Source organism: Panthera onca, chromosome E3, assembly GCF_046562875.1.
Source record: "Panthera onca isolate mPanOnc1 chromosome E3, mPanOnc1 haplotype 2, whole genome shotgun sequence".
Taxonomy (NCBI): domain Eukaryota; kingdom Metazoa; phylum Chordata; class Mammalia; order Carnivora; family Felidae; genus Panthera; species Panthera onca.
Window position 1 is genome coordinate 10,946,528 of NC_138354.1, and position 26,667 is coordinate 10,973,194.

At 45.9% G+C, this 26,667-nt stretch overlaps 1 protein-coding gene across 6 annotated transcripts in view; it reads left to right on the forward strand.

The window, feature by feature from the left end:
• The window catches only part of GTF2I (general transcription factor IIi), a 108,473-nt gene that overhangs the window by 77,543 nt on the left and 4,263 nt on the right, over positions 1-26,667 (forward strand). For all 6 annotated transcript variants that reach the window (XM_060649150.3, XM_060649148.3, XM_060649151.3 and 3 more), the window contains 16 exons: positions 869-927; positions 1,988-2,059; positions 6,735-6,918; positions 8,330-8,388; positions 12,073-12,144; positions 13,165-13,348; positions 13,992-14,050; positions 14,715-14,789; positions 18,497-18,598; positions 19,358-19,423; positions 20,177-20,360; positions 21,799-21,857; positions 22,370-22,450; positions 23,831-23,914; positions 24,268-24,451; positions 25,653-25,681. In XM_060649150.3, the coding sequence (XP_060505133.1) occupies positions 869-927; positions 1,988-2,059; positions 6,735-6,918; positions 8,330-8,388; positions 12,073-12,144; positions 13,165-13,348; positions 13,992-14,050; positions 14,715-14,789; positions 18,497-18,598; positions 19,358-19,423; positions 20,177-20,360; positions 21,799-21,857; positions 22,370-22,450; positions 23,831-23,914; positions 24,268-24,451; positions 25,653-25,681 (1,553 nt within the window). The remainder of the gene's footprint in view (positions 1-868; positions 928-1,987; positions 2,060-6,734; positions 6,919-8,329; positions 8,389-12,072; positions 12,145-13,164; positions 13,349-13,991; positions 14,051-14,714; positions 14,790-18,496; positions 18,599-19,357; positions 19,424-20,176; positions 20,361-21,798; positions 21,858-22,369; positions 22,451-23,830; positions 23,915-24,267; positions 24,452-25,652; positions 25,682-26,667) is intronic.

Sequence of the window (26,667 nt, forward strand, 5' to 3'; positions counted from 1 at the left end):
CCCGCATCCTGTTTCGAGTCCGTTCAGTATATTCCTTCATGGCAGGCCATCCTCCACATTTGGAAGGGACTTCTTAAATAAGCCTTTCCCTAACGGTTACTGTGGTTAGTCTGGATATATGTAAAGTCTTTTGTTTATTTAGAAGGATATTTCTATAGAGTTTAGCAGAGTTTATAGGTCACTAATGTTATTTAAATATTATATATGCACTATTGACTCTGTCCTGTGCTACTTTGCAGCATTTCTGAGATGGTTGTTAAAATAGGCACGGTCCTGCTGATATCTGAGCCAGTTCCCAATCCCCCCACTAGCAACACTGGACTTTTGACCATTACATCAAAATGGAATGATTGCATATATAAGTTGGATTATGGGAATTCTGTGATCTAGAAATTATTTCCTGGGAGGTTTCTGTAATTACCAAAAAGAAAACCAAACCCCAAAAAACTTATAATCTGTCTCGCAAATGTGTTAGTATTAAAAAATATTTAGTGTCCTTATAACCAATTTATAGATACGTTGAACTGAGTAAATCTTGAATATAATGTAAAATTAGAGGATCTCACTTAAAGTTTTTATGTTCGCTTCTTTTGGTGGTAACGCTTTTTATAAGATCCCTTTGGGTTGTAAAGTGAATGAAGGACACATGGTCCAAGAAGCACCTTATTGAAACAATTTGCAATTTCCATTTTGTTTTGTTACTCTCGGGAAATCTCTGGAAATTAAGGCTTAATTGTGCTCAAGAGCCCAGATTGTCTCTTCTTTTTAAAACTGGCCTTCACGACTGAATATCAAATAAGTGCTAGTGGTTACTATTTTTGCCATATATTGCCTGGTAAATACTTAGTACTTTTTCCTCACCTTTCAGACATGAACTTCTGAATTCAACACGTGAAGACTTACAGCTCGATAAACCCGCTTCAGGAGGTAGGTCTCCAGTCTTGTTTCAACCCGTGTGTCAGATCAGGGCGCCTGGCCGGTTCAGTCAGTGGAGCCTGACACTCTTGATCTCCGGGTCTTGAGTTCAAGCCCCACGTTGGGTGTGGAGATTACTTTTTTTAAAAAAACGTGTCAACTCAGAACATTATATACAAGAAATAGACGGTATCGAAATACTGTTCTCTGCTCCCTAGAAGAATCCCCTCATTTTGTTCCTAACGATCTGTTACAAATACGGGCAGACACCCCACACCAGGTAGACCCGAAGGAGCAGTGCCTGGTCTACTTGCGAGATGTGAACATGTTCCCTGGCACAGTGTTCCGGACGGTGTGTCGTTGCCCAGGTCTGTGTCGGTCGACTGAATCCTCACTCGTCACCATACACGTCTCATGAAAGGGTTTACTTCTTAGAACGCAGGGCCACGGGTGTCATCACTGAAGTCGGTGAGCCGTGTTTCGGGGGCAAGACAAGCGCAGTTGGTCCTCTTCCTTTGGCTCTGGAGGGCCAGGGGGTCGGGACGTAAGACCGCAAGTCCCGTCACTCCCAGCTGATGTAACGGAAAGATTGCGTCCTGTTTTCGGTCTTATCCTATCCCTACACGTATCGTCGTGCAGCTCACCTGTAGGCTGTTCTGGAGTGAGCTGAACTCTGATGTTTCCTAGTTGTGTTCATGACACTTGAGAGTAGCCATGTAAAATTACTCTTCAGTGATCCGTTTCCATTTTTTCATTGTTTGAGTTGTTCTTACTCTTTTTATTCAGTGTCAGCACTGTTTTTAAGAAACACTTTCTGAAATCTCAGAAATAATCTTCGAACAGGGAGGCCTGGCTGGCTTAGTCCGTGGGGCAAGCAGCTCTTGAACTCAGGGTTGTGAGTTCGAGCCCCACATTGGGTACGGAGCCTACTTAAAATAAAATTAACGAGTTAAAAAAAGAAACTCTTCGAACAGAGTAGTAGTACTGCCCAAGTTACAATCATAATACTTAGTTAACCTGGCTTAGTGATTCCATCAGTCTGAGGACGCGTGTGTATCTGTTCCTGTTACAGTGAAGGAAGAGTGGTATGCCAGAATCACTAAATTACGAAAGATGGTAGACCAGCTTTTCTGCAAAAAATTTGGTAAGTCTCATTTTCCCCGTGACTAAACTGTATTACTGAATACATTTTCCCAGTTCTGCTTTAAGAAAGTAAAACAGTGAATATGACTCCCCTCTACTGTTTCTTAATTGGTGAATAGCATACATTAATCGTAAAAAGGTTTCAGCACAGAGGAGAGGACAGTGCGCCGAAAGCCCCGGGAGCTCTTTCCGGGGGGGGGGGGGGGAACTCCTGCACGTGGGGAGCTGATACAGTGCAGGGGATCTCGCAGCCTTGGAGTCCTTTTTCAGCGGATCCTGAGCAGCACTTGCTGTGACTCTTCGTAGGAAAGGAGGCCTTCGGTCACAGTCTGTCACCGAGGGGCTGGGTATCGGAAACCGCGGAGTGACCCACACCGTTTTCAGCTTGTTTCCCGGCCTTGCTGGCTTGCATCCCGAAACGCTGGCCCTTGGGTTGATTTGTCACGCGTGGCATCTTTTGTTCCCTAGGATTGCTCTCCCCTGCTCTGTCCCGCCTCTCAGCGGCCTTCAGTGGCTGTGTTTCTTCCTTTTCTTTTGTTAACCGATTTAAACTATTTATGTGGACAGTTTCGAACCTTGTTGACTGTTGCTGTCTTCCTGTCTCAGTGGCCGCTGTCCTTTTCACTCACGATGATACCTCCCCTTAGTTCAGTGTTCACATCTTGGAGAGCTGCCTGGCAGCTGAGTCCTGAGCCCCGCTTCTCTTTTCCTGCTTTGCTTTCTCTGCAGGTAATCCCTCTCTATCTCGGGGTCTTACACATTATAGATTGTCTATGCCCTGCTGGCTTCCGCATTAAGCTTCTAGCCCTGGAAACTCCATCTAACACCAGACACCTTTATTTTTATCTGCCTGTTTGATATCTCTGCAGACATCACACATCCTAATCAGAGCCTTTGATGTGCCCCCTCCCCCATAATATGTTCCTTTCCCCCATCCTGTCCCTCCATTGTCCGGGCCACACCCCTAGGAGTGACCCTGGATTTCTTGATGGTTACAGGCCTCCTGCTGACTGTACCTTCAGCCCACCCCAGATCCATACCCCCTCTTTCTCGGCTGTTGTCCCTCACTGCTGGGAAAGCCAGGGCCGCCAAGCAGCTAGATTTTAATCTCCTCGCCAACAAAAAATGGAGGCCTGTCCCTTCCCTGTTTTCCATTCGGTGGCCTTCCTTTGTTCTTGGAATAAGCTTCTCAGTCCCTGGTCATGGCCACCGGGCCCCCCCCCCCCCCCCATCTTCTGATGTCGCCTCATGGTACTGGCCTACTTGCTCACTTCCTACCAGCCGTAATGACCATCTCCCTGTCCTTTATTTTTCCAAGGTCACGTCCTCCTGGGGAGGGTTGCACTGCTGCTACCTCAGATCTTTCCGTGCCTCTCCGTTTCAGTGTGGCCGCTCTGGTGGGGTCTTTGCTGGGTCACCTGTCTGCCATACCCCACACCTTGTCGCGTTTTCTCTCCGCACAGCGCCTAGCGGTTGTCTTCTGCCTCCCGCTACCACGCGCTAGATAATGACAGCCAGGACCCCGCGTGTCTCATCTGCTGGAACCGTGCATGGTGCTGGAGCACAGATTTCCGGGTGGACGGGTCGGTCTCACTGAAGTGTGGCTAGAGCCATGAGAAATCACCAAGCCCCTCGGTCGTGTAGTGCACGTTGGACTCCCTGACAAGACCCGCAGACGTGCGGGAGGACCCGGCTGGCCTGCACTGGGGAGACCGCAACGGGGGGAGGGCGGGGGTGGCTCAGGACGGCGGCGGTTCTCGCTGTGCTGTGAAAGAATCCCTTCGAGTTCTACCACAAAAAAGCCAAGACTCCTGGGTGGGGACTCTGTTTGCCCCGCGGGTTCCAGAAGGGGCTCCTGGCACCGGGTCTTAAAGGACCCAATAAACCAGCCTGTAGGTGCAGCTCAGGTGGCAGCTACAAACTTGGGTCCCTGAGGAGTGTCATGCGCAGGATCCGCGTACTTGCTGTTTGCCTGAGAATTGAAGGCGTTGTGGAAGTCCGGATTTTAAGTTGTTCCTCCTCATCCGTGTTCTGGACTGCGCAGCATGAATACAGGACCTCGGTGACACGTTCTCTCCTCTTAGAAATCAGCTGGTTGGAAATCAGCTAATGAGCTAGAAACTAAGGAGTCTTAACCACTTTAAAAATCGGTATATTTCTGGGGCACTGGGTGGCTCAGTCAGTTAAGCATCTGATTTTGGCTCAGATCACGGCCTCATCGTCCTTGGGTTCCAGCCCTGCGTCGGGCTCTGTGCTGACAGCTCGGAGCCTGGAGCCTACTTCGGTTTCTGTGTCTCCTTCTCTCTCTCTGCCCCTCCCCTGCTCACACTCTTGTCTCTCAAAAATAAATAAAACGTCAAAAAAAATTTTTTTAATAAAAAAAAAATCAGTATATTTCTAAGGCATTTAGTAAAATGAATCAGGTGAAGAACATTGTTCATCATTAGAGAAGCCACCACAGTGTCAGTATAGTTCACGAGTATCTGCACAAACAGGCTTAAATTTTGCCCTGGTGTGTGCTTCTGGAAGTTGAGCTTGGGAAAGCAGCCGGCCAAACCTCTTAGCACCACTGATGCTTACCAAGCAAGCCTCGTGGAAGGAGGAGGCCGTTGACGAGCCCATGTACTCCCGTGAACAGTGGCCGGTGGAAAATATTTTGGCATTGTGTCAGACCTAAGAAAATAGGTAAGAGCTTATGTGTTGTTGTAGTGTAAACGGTGAAAGTCGAGCTAGTTTTGTTTTTGCTCGTGGCCTTCGGTGAGTCTGGGACTGTAGCTACTTTAGAGAGATTTGCTGCTTTCTTTAAGGTTCCTGAAGGGAAAAGAGGAAAGCTTACATTTTCCAGAAGTATCAAGCATCCTAAGTCTTGAAAGTTTCCCTGCCCCAGCAGCATTATCAGTTTTAGGCATTTGGCATCCGTGAATGCCCAGGCTGCAGGTGCCGACAACCCAGTGGGGCAGGAGGCAGTGCCCGTCCCCCGGATGAGGGAAGATGCACCGCAGAGCAACACGTGAACGTTTCATATGCAAGAAGGTGTTGGATGGCCTGTGGGAAAGGGGGCAACAGGGAGACAGGCGGATTGTTCTTTTCTGTAGGGGAAGCCTCACTGATGACCAGCCAGTGCAGCTGCCCTTCTTCCCCTTTCCCCATAACTTCTGCTCTTCCTGGCTCCACTCCAGCAGTTGATTCTTTTTTATTTCATAGGAAGTTTGTTAGAATTATGATTATATTCTTTTTTTTTTTTTTTAGATCTCTCCCAGGCGCGGTGTGAAAGACTTTACCATATTTCTTAAAGGAATGTTTCTTTTAACAGTCATGATTTTTGTTACAGTGCGTGTGGTTTTTCAAATATACATGCTTTGCTTTTATATCAAAGAGGTCTAAGGGCACCTGGGTGGCTCGGTCAGTTAAGTGTCCGACTTTGGATCAGGTTATGATCTCACAACGGTTTGTGAGTTCAAGCCCCACATCAGGCTCTGTGCTGACAGCATGGAGCCTGCTTCACACCCTTCTACCTCCCTCTCTCTGCCCCTCCCCAGCTTGCATGCACGTGCTCTCTCTCTCGCTCGCTCTCTCTCTCTCAAAAATAAATATTTAAAAAGAGAGAGAGAAAGAGAGAGCCTATACTTGAGCCCTTCTGATTTGGTGCTAATGAAATAAGGAAGGAGAAGACCTTTTTTTAGAGCTCTGTTCAGATGTGTTTTCAGAGCAGAGATTAGAAATTTCATTTTATATTTTAAAATTACAATTCTCTACCTATTCAAAAGTAGAAAAACTGTGCGTTGCGTTCCTATATACCTATTTTTCAGACTCATTGATCGTTAAGATTTTTCCACACTGCTCATCTTTCCTGTCTTTCCTTCGTAAGAGCATTATAAAGCAAATCCCAGGCCCTGTGCCATTTATGTTGTGTTCAGTGTGCCTCCATGAGTAGTGCTTTCATTTTCGTAACACAGCCACGGTGTCACTGTCACGCCTGACACAATTAGCCGTTCCTTTGTACCCACTCCTGTCCAGTCCTTTTCTGAATTCCCTCATTCATCCGGAAAGTACCTTTAAAAGTTGTTGTTGAGTCTGGATCTAAACAAGATTCATGCATTGGCTTTGGTTGATAACACTTCTTTTAATGTAAACCAATCTCTGCTTACTGTCTTTATTTCCCATTCCGTGAATTCTTTGTAGAAGTTATTTCCTTTTAAAATGCCACACTCGTGTGGTTTAAGGGGTAAAGAACATCAGTCTCATGGTTGCAGTACAAGTAAAAGTATAGCCTGAAATCACTTTGTGTGAGGGAACCAGTAAACGGAGTATCACCTGCACAAAGCATGAAGTAGCAAAAGCCTCCCTCTAAATATTGGGAAAAGTAGTATTTGAGTTACATTCTTTGTCCTCTGTGGTAGTATTCTTATCCTTTTATTTCTCAATATTGACAGTTGGTTTATGAGACCGTAGCACTATAAAAGTTGCCTTAGATTCAGGAGACTCAACTCCACCGAAAGTTACCTCGTGATCACGGGCCACTTACAGCTTGCATTTGCTGACTTGGGTCTATTTCAGCATTTCTTGGGTGTGTTTCCAGACTTTTCAAAAAGTTGACCCGTACCTTGCTTAGGATTGTACTCAACTGTGATTTCAACAGAAACTTAGTCTCCTGCATTGTTTTTTTCTGTGTAAAGCGGAAGCGTTGGGGAGCACGGAGGCCAAGGCTGTACCTTACCAGAAATTTGAAGCACATCCTAATGACCTCTACGTGGAAGGACTACCCGAAAACATTCCTTTCAGAAGTCCCTCGTGGTACGGAATCCCAAGGCTGGAGAAAATCATTCAAGTGGGCAATCGAATTAAGTTTGTTATTAAAAGGTAAGATAATGATCTCCAGAAACAAATGTAATGTTGTCCTTAAGAAAAGACTTATAAATTTGATGAAAGCAGGTCTTTTGTTCCTCTCTCAGTTGGACTTACTCTCCATATTAAAACTTCAGGTGTGTTGCGTTTAGATTCATTCCTTGTGCAGGTGTTTATTTAGTACCAGGCACCAGAGAGACAAAACCGGGCCCAACAGGAACCCTGTCCTCGGGAGGCTTATTTTAGAGATACATGCAATAAGGTGTTACTAGGTGCTTTGGGGGAGGAGGTCAGGGTGGCAGGGAGGTCGGACAGTTGTGCACGAACAGTAGTGGGAAGGGGGCTTCAAATGAAGGAAACAATAAAAGTAGAGAAGGGAAGTGTCACATAACCGCACCATTCTGGGTGGACGTGGTGGTGCCTTGTGGGTATGGCGTGGTAAGCCAGGCCGACGTGGGCGCGCGGATGAAGGCCTTCTGTCCTACACTGTCAGCGGAGTAATTAAAAGGTTTTAAAGCCAGTTCCACTTAAAATAATTTGCAGGGGTTCCTGCGGGAGGCTCAGTCAACATAGCGTGCAGCTCTTGATCGTAGAGTTGCGAGTTCAAGCCCAGCGTTGGGTGTAGAGCTTCCTGTAAAAATAAAAATGGTGAGGGCACATGGGTGGCTCAGTTGGTTAAGCATCTGACTTCAACTCTGGTCATGATCTCTCGGCTTGTGGATTTGAGCCACGCATCCGGCTCTGAGCTGTCAGCACAGAGCCTGCTTTGGATCCTCTGTCTCTCTCTGCCCTTCCCCCACTCATGTTTGCTCCAACACACACACTCTGCGTTTCCCTCTCTCTCAAAAATAAATATACATTAAAAAAAATTACTGTAAATAAAAGTAATAATTTGGATTTGCATTTTAAAAGGATTCTTCTGGCTTGATTTTGAAGGTAGCAGAATGGATGATTGGGGGGCAGGGAGAGGATACAGAAGGGCTGTCTTTACTACAGAAGGGTGCGATAGGGGTAGAATCCATAGGTCTGGCTTACTCTCTGGGGCCCGTGCATTTGTCTACGTGATCACTGGGTCGCACCGTGTCGGGGAGAGGGATCTTTAGGACAACACACATAGGTATTTCGAGCTTTATTAGGAGGGCGTTCCTCTGAGGTTTTAGAAACGGCAGGTTGAACTGTTTGGGGCCAAAAGCCAACTGTTTTGCAAAATTGAGTACCTAATGCCTTTGAAGACACACCGGTTCTAAACCTGAAGCTGTGCAAATTGCTGTTTTCAAAATGATCGCGTCCTCAGAACGATTTTCCCCCACTGGAAATGAAGGCGGGATGATCCATGTTGGAAATCGTTGGCAGTGCACAGCCGCGTGGGGAGGGCCTTCAGGGTGTTCCCGCGCTCTCGTTACTAACTTCCGCCGCGTTCTTACAGACCGGAGCTTCTGACTCACAGTACTACTGAAGTCACTCAGCCGAGAACGAATACCCCAGGTAAGATAGTTGTGAGTCCCTTGTAAAAACCGGATCAGCGTTTTTTAAGCTTTTTGACGATCTTTTAAAGTGATGTACTTGTCTTTCCTCCCCCCGCCCCCCAGTCATACGTGGACACTTGACACTCACCGTCCTCTTGATTTATCAGCACAAACTCAGAGAGTTCGGCGGTGTGTTTAGATCAGTGGGGTTCAGTAGACGTATAATGTGCCTCACAGATGAAGCCACGTGTGTCATTTTGAATTTTCTGGTGGCCGGACGTGACGTGTGTCGTTCTGGCGTTTCTGGTAGCCCGACCCGTGTGGGTAAACACACGACCAGGCGAATCTCTGGCGCATACGTTGCACTGGGAGCGCATCTCACCGCGGCGGCCACATTTCAAGTGCTTGGCTGCCACGTGTGGCCGGTACGGCCGACCGTGCAGATCCCAGCCTTCGTCTTTATTCGCGCAGCCTGTTGTCCTAACGGCACGGCTGTGATCGCAGCAGCTGCACTGACCCCGTAGCCCAGCAGAACCGTGGGCTCTCCGGCTCAGCTGTGTGAATGGTTTATTTCCTCCATTGGAGCTATAAGGCAGCCTTTATTTCTTTGCCATCTTTTTGTTGACCACTGCATAAGGCCAGGAAAAGTGACCCCAGCTCGCACGTCTTCTACAGTGTTACAGACTTCTGTTGCCAAGAAGTAGTGGCCGTTTCTGAACTTGGCCAGCTAATTGTTCTGGTAAATATTGCGGTATTTACCATACATGCTATGGTATACAAGATACCTGTACTAAGCTACGGATCCTTCAGGGGCGCCTGGCTGGCTCAGTCGGTGGAGCCTGTGACTCTTGATCTTGGGGTTGTGAGTTCAAGTCCCACTTTGGGTGTGGAGTTTAGTTAAAAATAAAAATATTTTAAAACAATTAATTAATTAAAAAATGAAGGTCAACATACTGATCCCTCAGCTCTGAGAGTACCTGGGGGCAACTGGTGATGGTCAGCCAGTAAGCCAGCTATGTTGTAAAGTCATTTGTGTTTATAACCACGTGCAAAGTGATTGAGAAATATTGTACAAGGGAAACAGAATTCTCCTGTGCCCCAAATCCTGCGGGGGAAACAGTGTGATCAGTTGAGCATCAAGAATCCACATGACGACCTCTTCAGCCTGCTGTTGATTTAGGCAAAGAAACAGTATTGGTAATGACCTGAAGATTGGAGATGACTTAGACTTTTGCTGAGGGAAGTAATAGAAAGTATTCCCCAGGGTCGAACCGGATTAACGTGGATTAGCATGAATATGATGGAAGTCTCTGTATGAGTCTTCGTTTCTCCAGGCAGATGTCAATTCAAGGTTGTGATTAATGTGATCACTTTTTTTTTTTGTAACGTTTCTTTCTTTTTGAGAGACAGAGACAGAGTGTGAGCGGGGGAGGGGCAGAGAGAGAGGGAGACACAGAATCCGAAGCAGGCTCCAGGCTCTGAGCCGTCAGCACAGAGCTCGATGTGGGGCTCGAACTCACGGCCTGCGAGATCACGGCCTGAGCTGAAGTCGGCCGCTTAACCGACTGAGCCGCCCAGGTGCCCCAATGTGATCACTTCTTAATAATTCTGATCGCGACTGCAAACCTGAGGATGTTCGATACGTGCCCGGCGCCACAGATTGAGAGGCCCCGTTTTTAGCAGTACTTGATCTGTCGTCTTCTGACATAGGTGGCCGAAAAGCCCGTCATCGAAAGAAAAATCTCGGTAATCTGAATCATTAATAATACTTGTCCTTCCACCATTCATAGGTGATCTTGGCAAGAGTTAAAGTTGGCAAATGTCTGCCAGTGAACCAGGCACTAGTCTTTTGCTGGCCCAGCTCAAGTCTCACTGCACGACAGAATTTAGTTTTGCCGTTCAAGAGGTCGACTTAATTCTTGGAATGACACACAGTTCGGTAAAAGCTGTAGGCTTAAATACGCCGTGGGGACACTCTGCCCTCCGTTTGGTAAAAGATTTGCATGGTGGCACACGTGAGAAAGTCTTGGAGTTAGCCAGGTAACTGAGCTTTGAAGGGGCAGAACAGGAAGGGTCACTTGATTCCCAAAGTAGCTCAGACATCTTCTTGCATTAGAATGGCAGGTACCAGCTGTTCTAAGGAGGTGTTGGGTGAGGCAGGAACTGGGTAGGTGAGCAGAAGCCCTTGACCGTGGAGAAGGGGATCTGGATGTCTTTGTAGGAATATTTCAAATTTGGTTTGTACCAAACGTATGTCCTCCGGCTGAACGGTTGAGGCACACCATAGTAAACCCTTGAGGTGCTAGGATTTCGTTGAAAGGAACAGTTTTAAAGTACTTCTACAGTAAGAGTGAACAGTGTGTTGCAAGGTTTTCCGAAACCACTGACCTTTAGTAGCATTTCCAGAACTTGCCCAGCATCTCCCCCTGCCTTTGTCCGAAGACACAGACCCCTAGACCCCTTCCACACCAAATGTGACCCTTGCTCTCTGCCTTCCCCACCCTCCTCTCTCTCTCTCTCTCTCTCTCTCTCTCTCTCTCTCTCTCCTTCCCTCCTTTATTTGTCCAGCCTCTCCCATCACCTAATAGTGCCTCCAAGGCCCTCTCCATCCACAGCTCCAGCAAATAAGCCCTGAGTGTCTTTTCAAGTAAGTGACCTCCTATGTGTCTTCCATAATGGCCCATTTCCCTGTATTTTTATTTACATTTAAAAGGGGATGGTTGTCCTGGCACTTGGCTGGCTCAGTCGGTAGAGGGTGTGACTCTTGAGCCCCAGGTTGGGTGTGGAGCCTACTTAAAATAAAAATTAAAAACAAAAAAAAAATTTTAAGGGGATGGTTGTCTTGTAAACAGGGGTAAAGAAATAAACCAGATTGTAGATGTGAGTGTTCAGTGACGTCTCCCTAATCCCTTTAACGTGTATTCCTACCATTTATTTCTGTGAATAATGAAGTTTTGCTTTCTACGGATTTCTAGTCACACATCCGTTTGATAAAACAAGGATGTCTGTATAGAAAGCAAATATAATTATGATTTCAAATATAATTGAAATATGGTTGAACCTGGCATGGGAAGCCTGGCTCTGTACCAGCTGGTCCTCCTTGACCTGTCAGGATCCTGTGCTGGGTCTCCACGGAGGAGCCACTTGTAAAGCACTCGCCGAGAGCAATCTCGCCGGCACGTTCTTTGTTGACAGTGTGAACTGATACTTGAATTCCATCTTCCTGAAGTTCTGCTATTTGACAGGTGCAGGGAATCCTTTTTCTCCTTAAGACCCAAAGTTTTTGTTTGTAAACGAAATCGAATGAAGAGTGTCACTGGATTGTGCTCCCTAAACTGCCACAGTGTTGTATATGAGATACATCTCAGTCTTTTAAAAAAGAACATCACTGGGGCGCCTGGGTGGCTCAGTCGCGTAAGCTTCCGACTTCGGCTCAGGTCACGATCTCACGGTTTTTGAGTTCGAGCCCCGCGTCGGGCTCTGTGCTGACAGCTCGGAGCCTGGAGCCTATTTCAGATTCTGTGTCTCCCTCTCTCTCTGACCCTCCCCCGTTCATGCTCTGTCTCTCTCTGTCTCAAAAATAAATAAATGTTAAAAAAAAAAATGTAAAAAAGAACATCACTGAGAAGAGTGGCATCCAACCTAGTTGTGTGTCCGCACCAAGAAGGAAACATTGTTAATTACGTTTATTTTTGCTTTCTAGTCAAAGAAGATTGGAATGTCAGAATTACCAAGCTACGGAAGCAAGTGGAGGAGATTTTTAATTTGAAATTTGGTAAGTAAAACCCAGGATTATGTCTTAGTTTAGAAACCTAAATGAAAGGCAGGTTCTGAATGAATGATAGCACTACAGAACCTACGGAAGGAAGGTCCCAGAAACTGGGTTTTAGTTGATGTCTGCTCCTTACCCTGAGCACCTTACTTTATTTCTCTTGGATTCAGTTGTGTGGTGTGTGGTGGGGAGAAGCTGGGGCGCGGGGGGGGGATCTCCGCCCCACCGTCTGCACTTCGAGTCCGGCTACCACACACGGGCGGCAAATAAGTCCCGTTTGTTTCAGCTTAGATTTGGTGACAGCTAGCTGTTGACCGCTGTCTTGAGGATTCTGAGGAGATTCAGCAGGAGTGTTTCAGTTGATTGGGTGTGTGTCTGTCATGGAAAAGGAAGTAAGGAGTGGGAGTGACAGCAGTGTCCCTGGGGCCTTCCCATCCGTCATTTTTGTACCTGGTGTGAACGTTCTGTGGCCTGGATCTGGAATCTGCCGCCTCTGCCTCTGATGTAACGTGATGAGCTCTGCTTAGGTGCACCGCATACGGCTCTCGTCTTTCAACGGCCCACTTGTCTCTTTGGGCGTGAAATGGCCCGTAGTTCGTTTCTGCACAGAGCACAGAGATCACTTTGGCTAGAATGTTCTTTTTACAAGTACTTATTTTTTAGGCCCTTTCTTCAGTTTTGCACGGTACACTACGCGGAATGCTTCCAATAATTGAGTGGAGGCTCCCCCTTAAAAAAAGATAATGGTGAGCGGAGATTGCTAGGTGGTAGGGAATTTTTGCATAACACATTTGAGAATGCCAGGATGTTAGCTCGACTTCTTGTGATCATTTTGCAGTTTGTACAAATACCAGTCATTCTGTTGTACATCTGAAAGTAGTATAATGTTATATGTCAAATACACCTTGATAAGATAAGAAGGGTTTTTGTTATTTAAAAAGCTTATTATTAAGATTGCAGACAAAAATAAAAGAACATCTGTAAAATGTTACCTTCCGCACGTTATGTTCTCCTCACCTGCAGCTCAAGCTCTTGGACTCACAGAGGCAGTAAAAGTACCATACCCTGTGTTTGAATCAAACCCCGAGTTCCTTTATGTAGAAGGCTTGCCAGAAGGAATTCCCTTCCGAAGCCCTACCTGGTTTGGAATCCCACGACTTGAAAGGATTGTCCGTGGGAGTAATAAAATCAAGTTTGTTGTTAAAAAGTAAGTTCGATTTGCCACTGTAGTCATTCCTGGAATTAAAACAGTAACGTTCTGTTTCTATTTAAAGTTTTTTCTGGCTACAGGCGACCCCTAAGGCTTTGTAGTCCGTGATGGGAAGACACAGCTCTGAGCTGCGGTCCTGGCATTGGCTGCTGCCTTTGCACATCCCTTAACCTGTACTTGATCTCCGTCAGTACAAGGAGAATGCTAACACCTGCCTCGCAGGGGTGGTGTTCAGCTTGGGCAGAGACGCTGTGCTGACTCTTGAGCATTCCCAAATGCTGAGTAGAGGGTGAAGAGTCAGATTTTTCTCTGCTCCGTTATTCCTCATTAAGCTTGTGCGCAGCTGAATTCCCACAATTATGTTCCTTACTTACACGTCTGCAGAATTTCCACTGTTGCAGCAACTAAACTGGTGTTAGTGAATTTTCATTTTCAGGAAAGAAGTCATTTACTCTTCATAAAACCAAGTAGCAGATTACCTTGGGGGGGGCGGTAATTAATTCTGTAATACACAGAATTAATTGTGTATTACATGATGATAGCCTTTAGTAACAAAATCTCTGGTCATGATGATGCTTACGGTCTGTGAAGACCAGTATCGTGTCCTGGCTCTTGTAATGTTTCTTGGTTTTCTTTCTAGACCTGAACTAGTTATCTCCTATTTGCCTCCGGGAATGGCTAGCAAAATAAACACTAAAGGTAAGACATGATATATACTCTTTATTAACCTCAGTGCATTAAAACATTCTTTATCGACATGACCTAAGTCACACGGAATCATTGGCCAGTATCTTTTTGGGGCTTTCGGTTTGTTTGCTTGCTTGCTCCCCCCCACCCCCAGGTGTTTTATGTAATGGACCCCCCATAACTACCACCACCCCTTTTTCTTTTTTAACATTTTGTTGAAAATTTCATGTTTGCAGTCCTCCTTCATTCACGTGTCCACAGCTTTGTTGAGACTCAGTGGAGGATTAAACTTCCAATTGAATCCTTTCGGTTTCCTCCAAAAAATCCAGACTGTATAAATTTTAATACTCTGCTTTCTTTCTTTTTTTTTCTTTTAATTTTTCTTTTTTATGTTTATTTTTGAGAGAGAGAGAGTGTGAGCAGGGGAGGAGCAGAGAGAGAGAGAGGGACCCACAGAATCCGATGCAGGCTTCAGGTTCCGAGCTGTAAGCACACAGCCCGACACGGGGCTCGAACTCACGAATGGTGAGATCGTGACCTGAGCCGAAGTCGGACGCTTAACTGAGCCACCCAGGCGCCTGGGTGTTTGGCGCACTCTGCTTCTGGGTTGTTTGTTTGTTTGTTTGTTTGTTTGTTTTTTACAGGACACAGAAGTAATCGTGTGCTTATTTTACAGCCTTGCAGTCCCCAAAAAGACCACGAAGCCCTGGGAGTAATTCAAAAGTTCCTGAAATTGAGGTCACTGTGGAAGGTAAGGCCACCCTGGGGTAGGTTTCTGATGATTCTTCAGTTTACAGTTTGTTTTTATGCAAATGAATTTTTACAAAACTGGGCTTAGGTGTGAAGAGCTGCCTCTTGTAAATTTCAGAACTGTTCCTATTCAGAATTTCCCAACGGTCCACATGGTGTTCTTGGAGCACATTGCAATCTGCTTGCAGGACGATCCCTGAGAGGCTTTTCTTTCCTCCTAATAAAGTAAAGGGTGCAGAGAGCAATACGTAGGGTTCTTTCCTCCTCTCTTTTTTTTTTCCTATTCTTTGCAGTAAAGAGTTGAGGTATGGTTGAAACAGCAGTGCCTTGGATTAAACTCGTTCCTACATCTTCAAACTAACTCCTTCTCCACTCCCAGGGGGTCTGTGGAGCGACTCATCTTTGCAGGTTCACGGGGTTAGAGTACTTCACCCCGTATAGGTGGCTCTCCGCCTGCTGTCCGGGATGGTTACTACCCTCTGTCTCTGCAATTAACACAGAAAGAAAGGCCCGCTTCAGTAGGATGATTCTTTGTTGTCACATAACCTCAAGTTTTGTGTTAATGGTTTACAGTACTAGGTGGCGCCTCAGCCCCCATTTTGTTATCTCGGGGGGGCACCTGGTAGAGCATGCAGCTGTTGGTCCCAGGGCCGTGAGTTCAAGCCCCACGTGGGCAGGGAGCCTACTTAAAATGAGAGTATAGGTAAGCTCTTGGTTAGGAGTTACAGGTTAGAGAAACAGAGAAATAAAGAGTTAATATGATTGGGTCTATAGAAGTAAGCTTACCAAGTACAGTTTTAAGATTGTATTCTATTGTAACCAACTGTGACTTTACAAAGAGGGAGATGCATGTTTTTCTTACCTAAAAGAAATTTTGAAAGTAGATTACCCTTTAGTAGCTCAGAAATTAGGAGACTGGCTTCTCGGTTTCCTCTTGTCCCTTCTTTCACGGATACGGGATGACCAGTGGAGCTTCTGGGATTAGGTGTACGTGCAAAGCAAGACACAGAGGAGATACAGTATCAGCCCTGCCTGGACCCATTGTCTGCAGAGGCCGATGTAGTATTTAAGGGGATTTATTTAGTGAAGAGCTGTGTCCGTGTCCAGGAACATTCTGCCAATTTATGGCCGGGGGTGGGTGGGTGGTATTTTGTTTGCACTGTACTAATATTCTGTTTTAAATAATAAATTGTGCTGGTTTGGGAGTTTTTAACTTTAAGAAATAAATGTATTAGGTATAATTTCGACCTAGTAAAATGCACCCATTGTGATTGTACAGTTTGAGTTTTGAGACATGTTTGTCCCACTACTTCAGTCAGCTTCTGGAACACATCCACCACCCTGGGATGCCCCCGTGCTCCTCAGCAGCCAGTCCCCCCCACCCCACCCCCCAGCCCGGCCCCCTGGCCACCACTGCTCTGTTTTTTTGTCACCGTGGAATACTTTTGCCTGTTCTGGAATCTTCTGTAAGTGGAGTCCTACTGTATCTATTTTTTTTATGGTCAGATGCTTTTTCTCCATCTAACACTCTCAGATTTACGTTTTATGCGGCATTTTAGCACTCCATTTTTAGTGCTGAGTGTTCCTCCGTGGCGTGGATTCACCATGTTTTGTTGATACATTTGTCAGTGGACATTCGGGTTTGTTTCCAGCCTTGTCTAAAAACGATGCTGCAAACGTTTGTGTACAAAGTGCGGCATACGCCCTCCTCCCCTCGAGGGGTATGTAGTCGAGAATCGGGGAGTTGTTAGCCTTCTGTGAAACTGCCAAACAATCTTCCAAAGTGGTTTTCTCGTTGCATACTCCTGCCAGGGATACGTGCATTCCAGTTGCCTCACATCCTCGCCGTACTTGACGTTGTCGTTATTTTAAATGTAGCTGGGTGGTGGGTGTGTGGTGTTATTTCACGTAACCATAAGCGTGAATGCTGCTTTATTCACGTAGGGTAAGAGCTGGATACTTTCATCCGCTCAGTTCTGTCTGCCGACCACAAGTGTCTCCCTGTCTCACCCTGTTAGAATCGCCAGCATCCAGTTAGAAGCAGAGGTGTGGGCTGGGTGCCTCTAGTAGCCTGTTGGAGGGCCGTGGTGACAGGGTGGCCTGCTGGCCTGATGGCCTCTGTGTGGGTATACCTGCCGGCTAAACCAGGCTGCTGGAGCCAGCTAGCCCAGAGTCCCTGGGCTCTCATCACCTTGCCGTCTTGAAGAAGCTGTCGTTTTGACTCACGAGCTCTGAAATAACTAGAGTAGAATGTTGCATCTTGACGTTTTATAGAGAATCACAGATACATTTCATCTTGAGTCACGTCATCGCCTCTGACACTCGTGAGGGTTTTCTGAGGCCGTGTACATCCAGGCTAAGTACAGCAGGTGGAAGTGGCCGCACCCGTGCTGAGGCCACCCGTTGCCCAGACGTAGGAAAGACTCAAGTTCGGGTCTGCGAGCACATCAGAGAGACCACGTGGTGGTGGAGACCAAGGAGCCAGACTCCCGACGGTTATCCCGCCTCCGTACCTTGGCCGCCGTGCGGTCGACTGCAAATTACATAGCCCCTGGGACTCCGTTTCTCCATGGTTGAAGTGGACACTAAGTTAGTTAAAACACATAATGTGCTTGGGACAGTGACCGTGTGCACCTTTAGCTGTGGCAGTGTCACTGCAGACCGTTCCCCAAGCAGAAGTCTTTTATGTGAAGATAAGCATAGGAAGTAGGTAACTCCGTAGAAAGGTAGTTTAGGTGAAAGTCCAGAGCCTATACAGATATTTCTGCAAGTCGGGAAATTCAGAGTTTGAAGCTGAATCTTTAGAATATTGGTTGTTTTCTAAAGAAATCTGAATAAACTTAATTTCTTTTTATTTTCCCATTGTTTTGGCTATTTTCCTTACTGTTTAAAAATTGCTGGCTGGCTTAAGATTAAAATCAGCTTATTAATGGGGCGCCTGGGTGGCTCAGTCGGTTGGGCGTCCGACTTCGGCTCAGGTCATGATCTCGCGGTCCGTGAGTTTGAGCCCCGCGTCGGGCTCTGGGCTGACGGCTCGGAGCCCGGAGCCTGCTTCGGATTCTGTGTCTCCCTGTCTCTCTGCGCCTCCCCTGCTCATGCTCTGTCTCTCTGTCTGTCTCAAAAATAAATAAAACATTAAAAAAAAAAAAAATCAGCTTATTATTTAAGCATTAGGTGACCCTACATAAAGAAGACTCAGGGCTTGGGGTTTATTAAGAATAACCTAAGCTAACCCTCCTTACATTCAGTGGAAGAAAGCGGTTTCCTATAACATTGTTTCTAAATTGTACCCAGAATTCAAAGGAAGGGTGTTTCCAGAGTCAGCTAGAGTGTCCAAAGGAAAGACCTTCGCACCTGCAGCTGTGGTTAAGTAAGGGTTGAAAGGAAGGTGAGCAAACATAGCTGACCAAAAACTCAATGGCTCCAGAGGGCACGGGGACGCACAAAGTGAAGCGAGGGCACCTCCGATGTTCCAGAAAATTGATTACGTTTGGGGCAAAAATGACTGACTGTAGGGACGGCAGTAGATAAACGAGTGGAGGGAGGGCTGTGACACCGTGCGTCCTGCCCATTTCCACTGCGCCATGCTTGTGTGCTGTTTGAGTGTCACTTTGTTTTTTGGGCACGTGTCCCAGAGAAAGTGTAAGCAGTACTTAAATGTGATTGAATGCATGCATTGATCAGGATTCTCTTTTAATTCTTCTTTAGGCCCTAATAACAACAACCCTCAAACCTCAGCAGTTCGAACCCCTACTCAGACTAATGGTTCTAATGTTCCCTTCAAGCCTCGAGGGAGAGAGTTTTCCTTTGGTAAATATGGATTTTCTTTTTCTTACTTTCATCATTTTAAATAAAAGGAACCAATCCGGGTGCCTGGGTGGCTGACGGTTAAGCGTACGACTTGGGCTCAGGTCATGATCTCACGGTTTGTGGGTTCGAGCCCCGTATCAGGCGCTGTGCTGACAGCTCGGAGCCTGGAACCTGCTTCAGATTCTGGGTCTCCCACTCTTCTGCCTTTTCCCGCTTGTGCACCCTCTCTCTTTTTTCTCAAAAATAAATACATAAATATTAAAAAAAATTTTAAATAAAAGGAAACAATACAAATACTTTAATTTTTTAGGTGAGTTGTTTTCTATCTGGTAAGTCCGTGTATAATAGCTATTAAAGGCATTGTAATAGTTACTTAACCCCTGTGCCTCAGTTTCTAGATCTGTAAAATGGGGATAATGTTCCTGCTTCATGGGATTATTATGAGGATTATAAATACTAAATTATTTGCAGGGTAGATAGTAGGCAGATAGTAGATGCTGTAATTGTTTTTTTGGAAGGTTTCTTGGTATTCATTTGTTTTTTATTTTAGCCTATGTCATTTATTTGTGGCCAGTATATTAGTAACAACAAAACAGTTGAATGATGTAGGATTACAGTAGTTGTCAGACCTGACTGTGCTAAAAACCTGTGTTTTTTTTATTCTGTACTTCTTAAAAACACACAATAAAATGAGAAATGCCTGAGCGTGGACGTATTTTGGTAAGTATTACTAATAACTGTCTTGGTTTTTACTTGCAGAGGCCTGGAATGCCAAGATCACAGACCTAAAACAGAAAGTTGAAAATCTTTTCAATGAAAAATGCGGTAAGGTCATTTTGAAAGATGAGTATTAAAATATATATGGTAGCTTTTTCAAATAGAAGAATGTGCACAAAATAAAATGTTCAGTATTTGAATATTACTATCATTGGGGTGCCTGTGGCTCAGTTGGTTAAGCGTCCGACTCTTGATTTTGACTCAGGTCATGATCTCACAGTTCGTGAGTTCGAGCCCCACATCAGGCTCTGTGCTGACAGTGGGATGCCCTCTTTCCCTCTCGCTCTGCCACTCCACTGCTTGCTCTCTCTCAAAAAATAAATACACTAAAAAAAAAAAAAAAGATTGTTTTTAATATTACTGTCATCGAAAGTGTTTGGGTTTGGGGCGCCTGGGTGGCTCAGTCGGTTAAGTGCCCAACTTCGGCTCAGGTCATGATCTCACAGTTCATGAGTTCGAGCCCCGCATTAGGCTCTGTGCTGACAGCTCGGAGCCTGGAGCCTGCTTCGGATTCTGTGTCTCCCTCTCTCTGCCCCTCCCCCGCTTACACTCTGACTGACGGTCTCTCTCAAAAATAAATAAACATTAAAGAAAGTGGGTTTCACAAGCATGAATTCCATCATCTCTCCCACTTTTCTGAGCACTGCAAAATTGAACCTATTTTTCTATAATTAAAATATTTTTCTTAAAAAAAGAGTAATTTTCGTATCTATAAACTGATTTAAAATGCATTTTTAAAAAGGTTGAATTTAGGAAAGTGGCAAATGTGAGCAATAAGAGAAACGTGTGTGTCTCTTACAGGCGAAGCTCTTGGCCTCAAGCAAGCTGTGAAAGTGCCGTTTGCATTATTTGAGTCTTTCCCAGAAGACTTCTATGTGGAGGGCCTGCCTGAGGGTGTACCCTTCCGGCGGCCGTCTACTTTTGGCATCCCGAGGCTGGAGAAGATACTCAGAAACAAGGCCAAAATCAAGTTCATCATTAAAAAGTAAGGACATTCAGGGGCGCCTGGGTGGCTCAGTCAGTTAAGTGTCCAACTCTAGATCTCGTCTCCGGTCAGGAGCTCACGGTTTGTGAGATCAAGTCCCATGCCGAGACTTGAGCGGAATGTGGAGGCCGCTTAGGATTCTCTCTCTTCCTCTCTCTCTGTCCCACGTGCGAACATGGGCACACATTCTTTCTTTATTTCTCTTTCCCTCTCTCTAAAAGTTAAGAAAGAAGTTAAAAAGTTAAAAAAGTTTTTTTAACCTTTATTTATTTTTAAAAGAAAAAGAGACAGAGCATGAGCAGAGGTAGGGGCAGAGAGAGAGAGAGAGAGAGAGAGAGAGAGAGAGAGAGAGAGGAAGATACAGAATCCGAAGCAGGCTCCAGGCTCTGAGCTGTCAGCACGGAGCCCGACGCGGGGCTCGAACTCACAAACGGTGAGGTCATGACCTGAGCCGAAGTCAGACACTTAACCGACTGAGCCACCCAGGCGCCCCTGAAAAATTTTTTAACTTCAAAAAATAAAGTAAGGACGTGCAGACGAAACGAGTTGGTACTAGGGCACAGCCGGACTGGCGCACGGATTCAGCTTTGTGGCCAAATTAGCTGTAGGATCCAAAACTCTTTAAACTGTACCTCTGAGGACCTTTCACGTTCTCCATAATTGGTTAAAATAGGGAAGGAGAGCTGTAGGTTGCCAGAGGGCCTAACAACTTGATTTTGTTGAAATCGACCGTCGTCGTATTTTACTGGTCGATGCTGCTGGAAGGTGAGTAGTAGTTGAGTCTTGTGGAGCCCTGTTCCTTCTCCAGCTTACAGAATGTTTTTCATTTCTGTTTGCCTTGGAGGTCTATGAATTAGGCCAACACCACTGAGATAGGGGGGAATAATTGGAATTTAAAAATACTCATTGGTGCTTAAGCATTATCTGAAATTAATTGCAGTGACTTTGAGGTTCCATTTATTAGTGCTTGCTTTGGAGTCCCACAGCAGTGTTGGCAAATACTCGAAGGCAACACCACCAAGTGCAATGGCTACCTTTTGGGGTCTGCAGAGGTCTGGCAGTAAGTAGTGAAGGCCTCGGCTTCTACTTAATAGAGAAAGACTCGTGCTTATGGTTCCGTGCTGCCCATGTGCAGCCTTGCTCCCTCTCTCCATTCTCAAGTCTAGCACTGGATCCTTCCAGGGTAGAGTGGAAACTGGGCGAAGAAGCCCCTAATTTAAGCTCGGGAGGGCAGGGCAGGTGTTACGATCATAAGTATAATTGGTCTTTTTGTATACGTTCCTTTCGTTGGGGCGCTGTTCTTTCTGTTTTTCCATTCCTAACAATTGGAATGTATATTTACAGAAAGTAAATGGTTTTTTTAATTTTGTTGAACGTTTAACGTTTTCTTATCAGATTATTAGCAAACATGGTTTTTTCCTCTCTTCTCGTGTTGCAGGCCCGAAATGTTTGAGACCGCAATTAAGGAGAGCACATCCTCCTCGAAGAGCCCTCCGAGTGAGTGTCCTTGCTACAGGAAACGTGCCGTTCGCAGCCCCTCTCCCAGCCGTGGCCTACTGCCACGAAATCCAGAGCGTTGTGGTTGAGGGGCAGCTGGGTGGCTCAGTTCGGTTAAGCGTCTCGACTCTCGATCTCAGCTCAGGTCTTGATCTCAGGGTCATAAGTTAGTGCAAGCCCTGTGTTGGGCTCCGTGCTGGGCGTGGAGCCCACTTTGAGAAAAATAAAGTGGGGTTGTGACTGGTTTATGATTTGGAGTCTGTTTAACGAATGAGAATCTCTGTGTGTCTGGTGCTATGCTAATCCCAACAAGAAAGAAAAGGTGGCGAGGGGGAGAGAAAGTCTTTAAAGAAGCTTAATACCACAGAATGACAAAATAGACCATAAAAAGGAACAAGCATTGAACAAAGTTAGGTTAAATACTATCTTGCGGAGTCTGGATCGTAAGCACATGAGTAGAGAGGATTTGAGTCTATTCTGTGTACACTCTGATCTGATGTTTCTATGTTAAGGAAAAATAAATTCATCGCCCAATGTTAATACTACTGCATCTGGTGTTGAAGATCTTAACATCATTCAGGTGACGATTCCAGGTATGGTTTCTCTGCCTTTATCTCGTTAGTCGGGTTTTCCTTCTTTGGGTGTTAGAGTAGACAGGTTCCCGGTGCTCGCCCTCTGCAGCACTGCGTCCCCGCCTGCCCTTCAGAAAGCGCTCACCAAACACATCATCTCATTGGTTGCTTTGCAGAACGCTCTAGGAGGTTACCGAATGCGGCATGAGCTAGTACCTCGCGTCTTGTTTAGGAAATCCGTACAAGAGAGCAGGTGAAGCTCTTCATAACAGGAATAAAGGCTTAGTTAGCATTTTCAGGTTGCTGTCATACTCACATCATTTGGTTAAGTTGTTTTAATCTTGAGTAGTGTAAAATACTTCAGTCTTCCAAAAACATAAAGCAGGTTGACTCAGCACGTAAAATTTGACTTGGAATTAAACTTGCATTATTGGGGCACCGGGGTGCCTTGGTTGAGCGTCCAGCTCTGATCTTGATCACAGCTCATGAGATCAAGCCTTGCATCAGGCTCTGTGCTCTCAGCACACAGGCTCCAGGCTCTGAGCTGTCAGCACAGAGCCTGTTTGGGATTCTCTCTCTGCCCCTCCCCTGCTCCTGCGCACTCACTTCTCTCTCTCTCTCTCTCTCTCTCTCTCTCTCTCTCTCTCTCTCTCTCACCGTAATTAAATAGACATTAAAAAAATACTTTAGGGGGGCGCCTGGGTGGCTCAGTCGGTTAAGCGGCCGACTTCGGCTCAGGTCATGATCTCGCGGTCCGTGAGTTCGAGCCCCGCGTCGGGGTCTGTGCTGACAGCTCAGAGCCTGGAGCCTGTTTCAGATTCTGTGTCTCCCTCTCTCTGACCCTCCCCCATTCATGCTTTGTCTCTCTCTGTCTCAAAAATAAATAAACGTTAAAAAAAAAAAATTTTTTTTAAAAATACTTTAGGGGCACCTGTCGGTGCTCAGTCGGCTGAACATCCGACTTTGGCTCAGGTCATGATCTCATAGTTTGTGGGTTTGAGCCCTGTGTTGGGCTCTGTGCTGACAGCTCAGAGCCTGAAGCCTGCTTCGGATTCTGTGTCTCCCTCTCTCTTTCTCTCCCCCTCCCCCACTCACACTCTGTCTCCCTCTCTCTCTCAAAAATAAACATTAAAAAAATTTTTTTTAAATACTTTAAAATTGCATTATTGAGGCGCCAGTTAAGTATCCGACTTCAGCTCAGGTCATGATCTCACAGTTTGTGGGTTTGAGCCCAGTGTCAGTCTCTGTGCTAACAGCTAAGAGCCTGGAGCCTGCTTCTGATTCTGTGTCTCCCTCTCTCTGCCCTCCCCCATTCACACTCTGTCTCTCAAAAATGAATAAACGTTTAAAAAATTTTTTAATTGCATTATTAAGCTAGAACTGTCCTCTCACCTTTTCTAGATGATGATAATGAAAGGCTGTCAAAAGTCGAAAAAGCGAGACAGCTCAGAGAGCAAGTGAACGACCTCTTCAGTCGGAAATTTGGTGAGTTCTGCATTTGCAGGGTGCTGCTTGTGGTGAGCTTGGGTGTTCCAGTACTGGACTGTAGCTTAGGCTCAGATAGTTGTTATTTCCCGTTATGCAAGGAAATAAGCTTTCAACGTAAGTGTTTGAGTTTCTCTAAAGTTCTTTCCTAAGGAAACCTTAGCTCTGTCAGACTCTTGACCATCAGGTTGATATCAAAGTGACCAGAACTGAGGTTCAAAGGTAAGGTTGCTTGTCGTGTGCATTGCCTTTATTAACAGCGGAGACCGTGTTTAAATGTTGGTCCTGTGCTTTTTAGCCGCTTCTAAGATGACAGGTTAATCTGTGCTTTTGTGCTGTTTGTCTTGTCCTAGGTGAAGCTATTGGTATGGGTTTCCCTGTGAAAGTTCCCTACAGGAAAATCACAATTAACCCTGGCTGTGTGGTGGTTGACGGCATGCCTCCTGGAGTGTCATTCAAAGCCCCCAGTTACCTGGAAATCAGCTCCATGAGAAGGATCTTAGATTCTGCCGAGTTCATTAAATTCACAGTCATTCGGTAAGTGAGAGCTCCCTGCTTGTTTGGAAGAATGAATCTGCAGACCATGAGGCTACGTCGTCTTCCAGAATGTAGGCCTAGGGAATAGTAGAGTCCAGCTCACCATGTGGCGAAGGGAAACACGTAAAATACTTCAGTTATCTTACTGTGAGGTTCTCTTCTCCCTGGGCTGACTCTGGATTCTCTGGTTTTTAAGGCAAGGGGTTAGCAAACCGTCGCCTGTGGACCAAATCCAGCCCACTACCTGTTTATCTTATAAAGTTGTATTAAGACACCGTGCCATGCACTTGTGTCCATAGTGCCGACCGCTGCTCTCAGGGTACAGGGGTAACACTGAGTCATTGGGACGGAGACAGCGTCGTCTGCAAAGCCTGAAATATTTACTGTCTGGCCCATTAAGGAAAAATGGCCAGCCCGTGTCTCGGGCCCGTCATCGCAGGCTCCGGGCAGTCGAGTCTGACCCCAAGTCAGCCAGGTCCTTTTGTTTCCTTCCTTGTCTGCACAACAATAGTGTGGGTTGTCACCTTTGAGAGCATCAGCTCCTTATCCACAGCGTTGGGAGCGATGATCGCACCTCCTCGCCAACCCCGTCGGGAATTCCATTCCTTACCGTGCGCCTGTCCCAGGAGGTTGGCAGTAGGTGTCCTCCTTCCCAGCTGCCCGAGCACGCATCCGTGGCGTCTTTACGCTCCTCCCACCTCCCAGAAACGTGGCTGTCACGAGATCCTCCCAGTCAGCTCATTGCCAGGTTCCCACTGTGTCCGGTACAGGTCCTTCAGGTCTGGCTCTGGGAGCTAGCTCACGTGGTAACCTCTCCCGAGGTTCCTTCCTGGCATCCGCTCATCTTCCCCCAGTTTTTGTCCCACTTAACCCGAGTCTGTCATCCGTGCTCCTCCCCGGGGGTCTCGGTAAAAGCCTGCTTCCGTTAGACCCTGCTGCCGGAATTCCTCTCTTCTTTCTTCTTCACTGCTGTTCTCTTCTCACCGTCTTTACTGTGGCCTTTTCTAATAATGGCCTGTAGAGTTCTTCACGTGTCTGTGTGTCCATAGATTAAAAAGTGTGAGATTGAAACGTAGTTGGTAACAGTGCTCATTGTGACACGTAAGTGACATGAGTTACAAGTTAGTGAGATAAGCTGAATGTACATGTAACTGCTTGTAGAGTAAAAATAAACGGTTACCCCATTTGTTTCTCTCTTCAGACCATTTCCGGGACTTGTGATTAATAACCGTGAGTAAATTTCATGAAGTCTTTTTGTTTCGTCCTGTGCGGGGTGTGCGAGACCATGTGCACTTGCACTTTGCTCACACGGTAGATATTTCCGTTCACCTACAGCAGCAACTGGGCGAAGTTGGGGTTTTAGCCTCAGTGTAAAAGCACTGTGCACATTACACATGTGAAATGGGGTCACTTGTTGAGCTTTTAAATATCACTTTATTTGTTCCTAAAATGGTGATGTTAGTACCCATATTGAGAGCTTTAGAGCATTTTAAATGACTCATTACGTGTCAGACCTCTTAAACGGGGATCAGAGAGTTGTTGCCTGTGTTTGTAAATAAAGTTTTATTGCGGGCGGAGGGGGAGATAAAAAGAACGTTTCCAAGAAGGCCTGTTTGCTTAGGCGGAGTTGGGAGCTGTAACAGAGAGCATCGTCCCCTGCAAATCCTGAAATACGCACTTACCTAGCTCTTGATGAAAAAGTTTGTTGACCCCTAACCCAGAGCAGTACTTTATGTGCTCAGGAAATACAATCTGTATTCGATACTATTACCACAGTAACTTTACTGTTACTGTGTAATCACTGTGCTAGATAAGTAGATCTTTAATGAGCCGTACCTTGCTTCCGTTCCTGGTCAAGCCTCCATCTGGCACGATGTGCTCTCAAACGTTGTTGCACCAGCAAATGTATATATGTCCGTTCTTCCAATTCCTTGATGTTCTTATCATTTTAAGTTGTATTTTTAGCAAACACTGTATATACATGTGCTGGTATGTTTTAGGTTCTGCCGACTTCATTGAAATGTTTCAAAAGTGAACATTCTCTTTCCCGGTACCGTTAGCATTTCAGTCTTTTTTCCAATTGGCATTATTTTTATAACTCTCTAAAACCCCTCTACTTTGAGTACTCAGTCTGTAGTCTGTTCACTGGGAAAGTGGGGAGCCTCTTCAATTTAGTGTTCAGGAGTTTTGGGGGCCCACGGAGCAGCAGCGTGCCC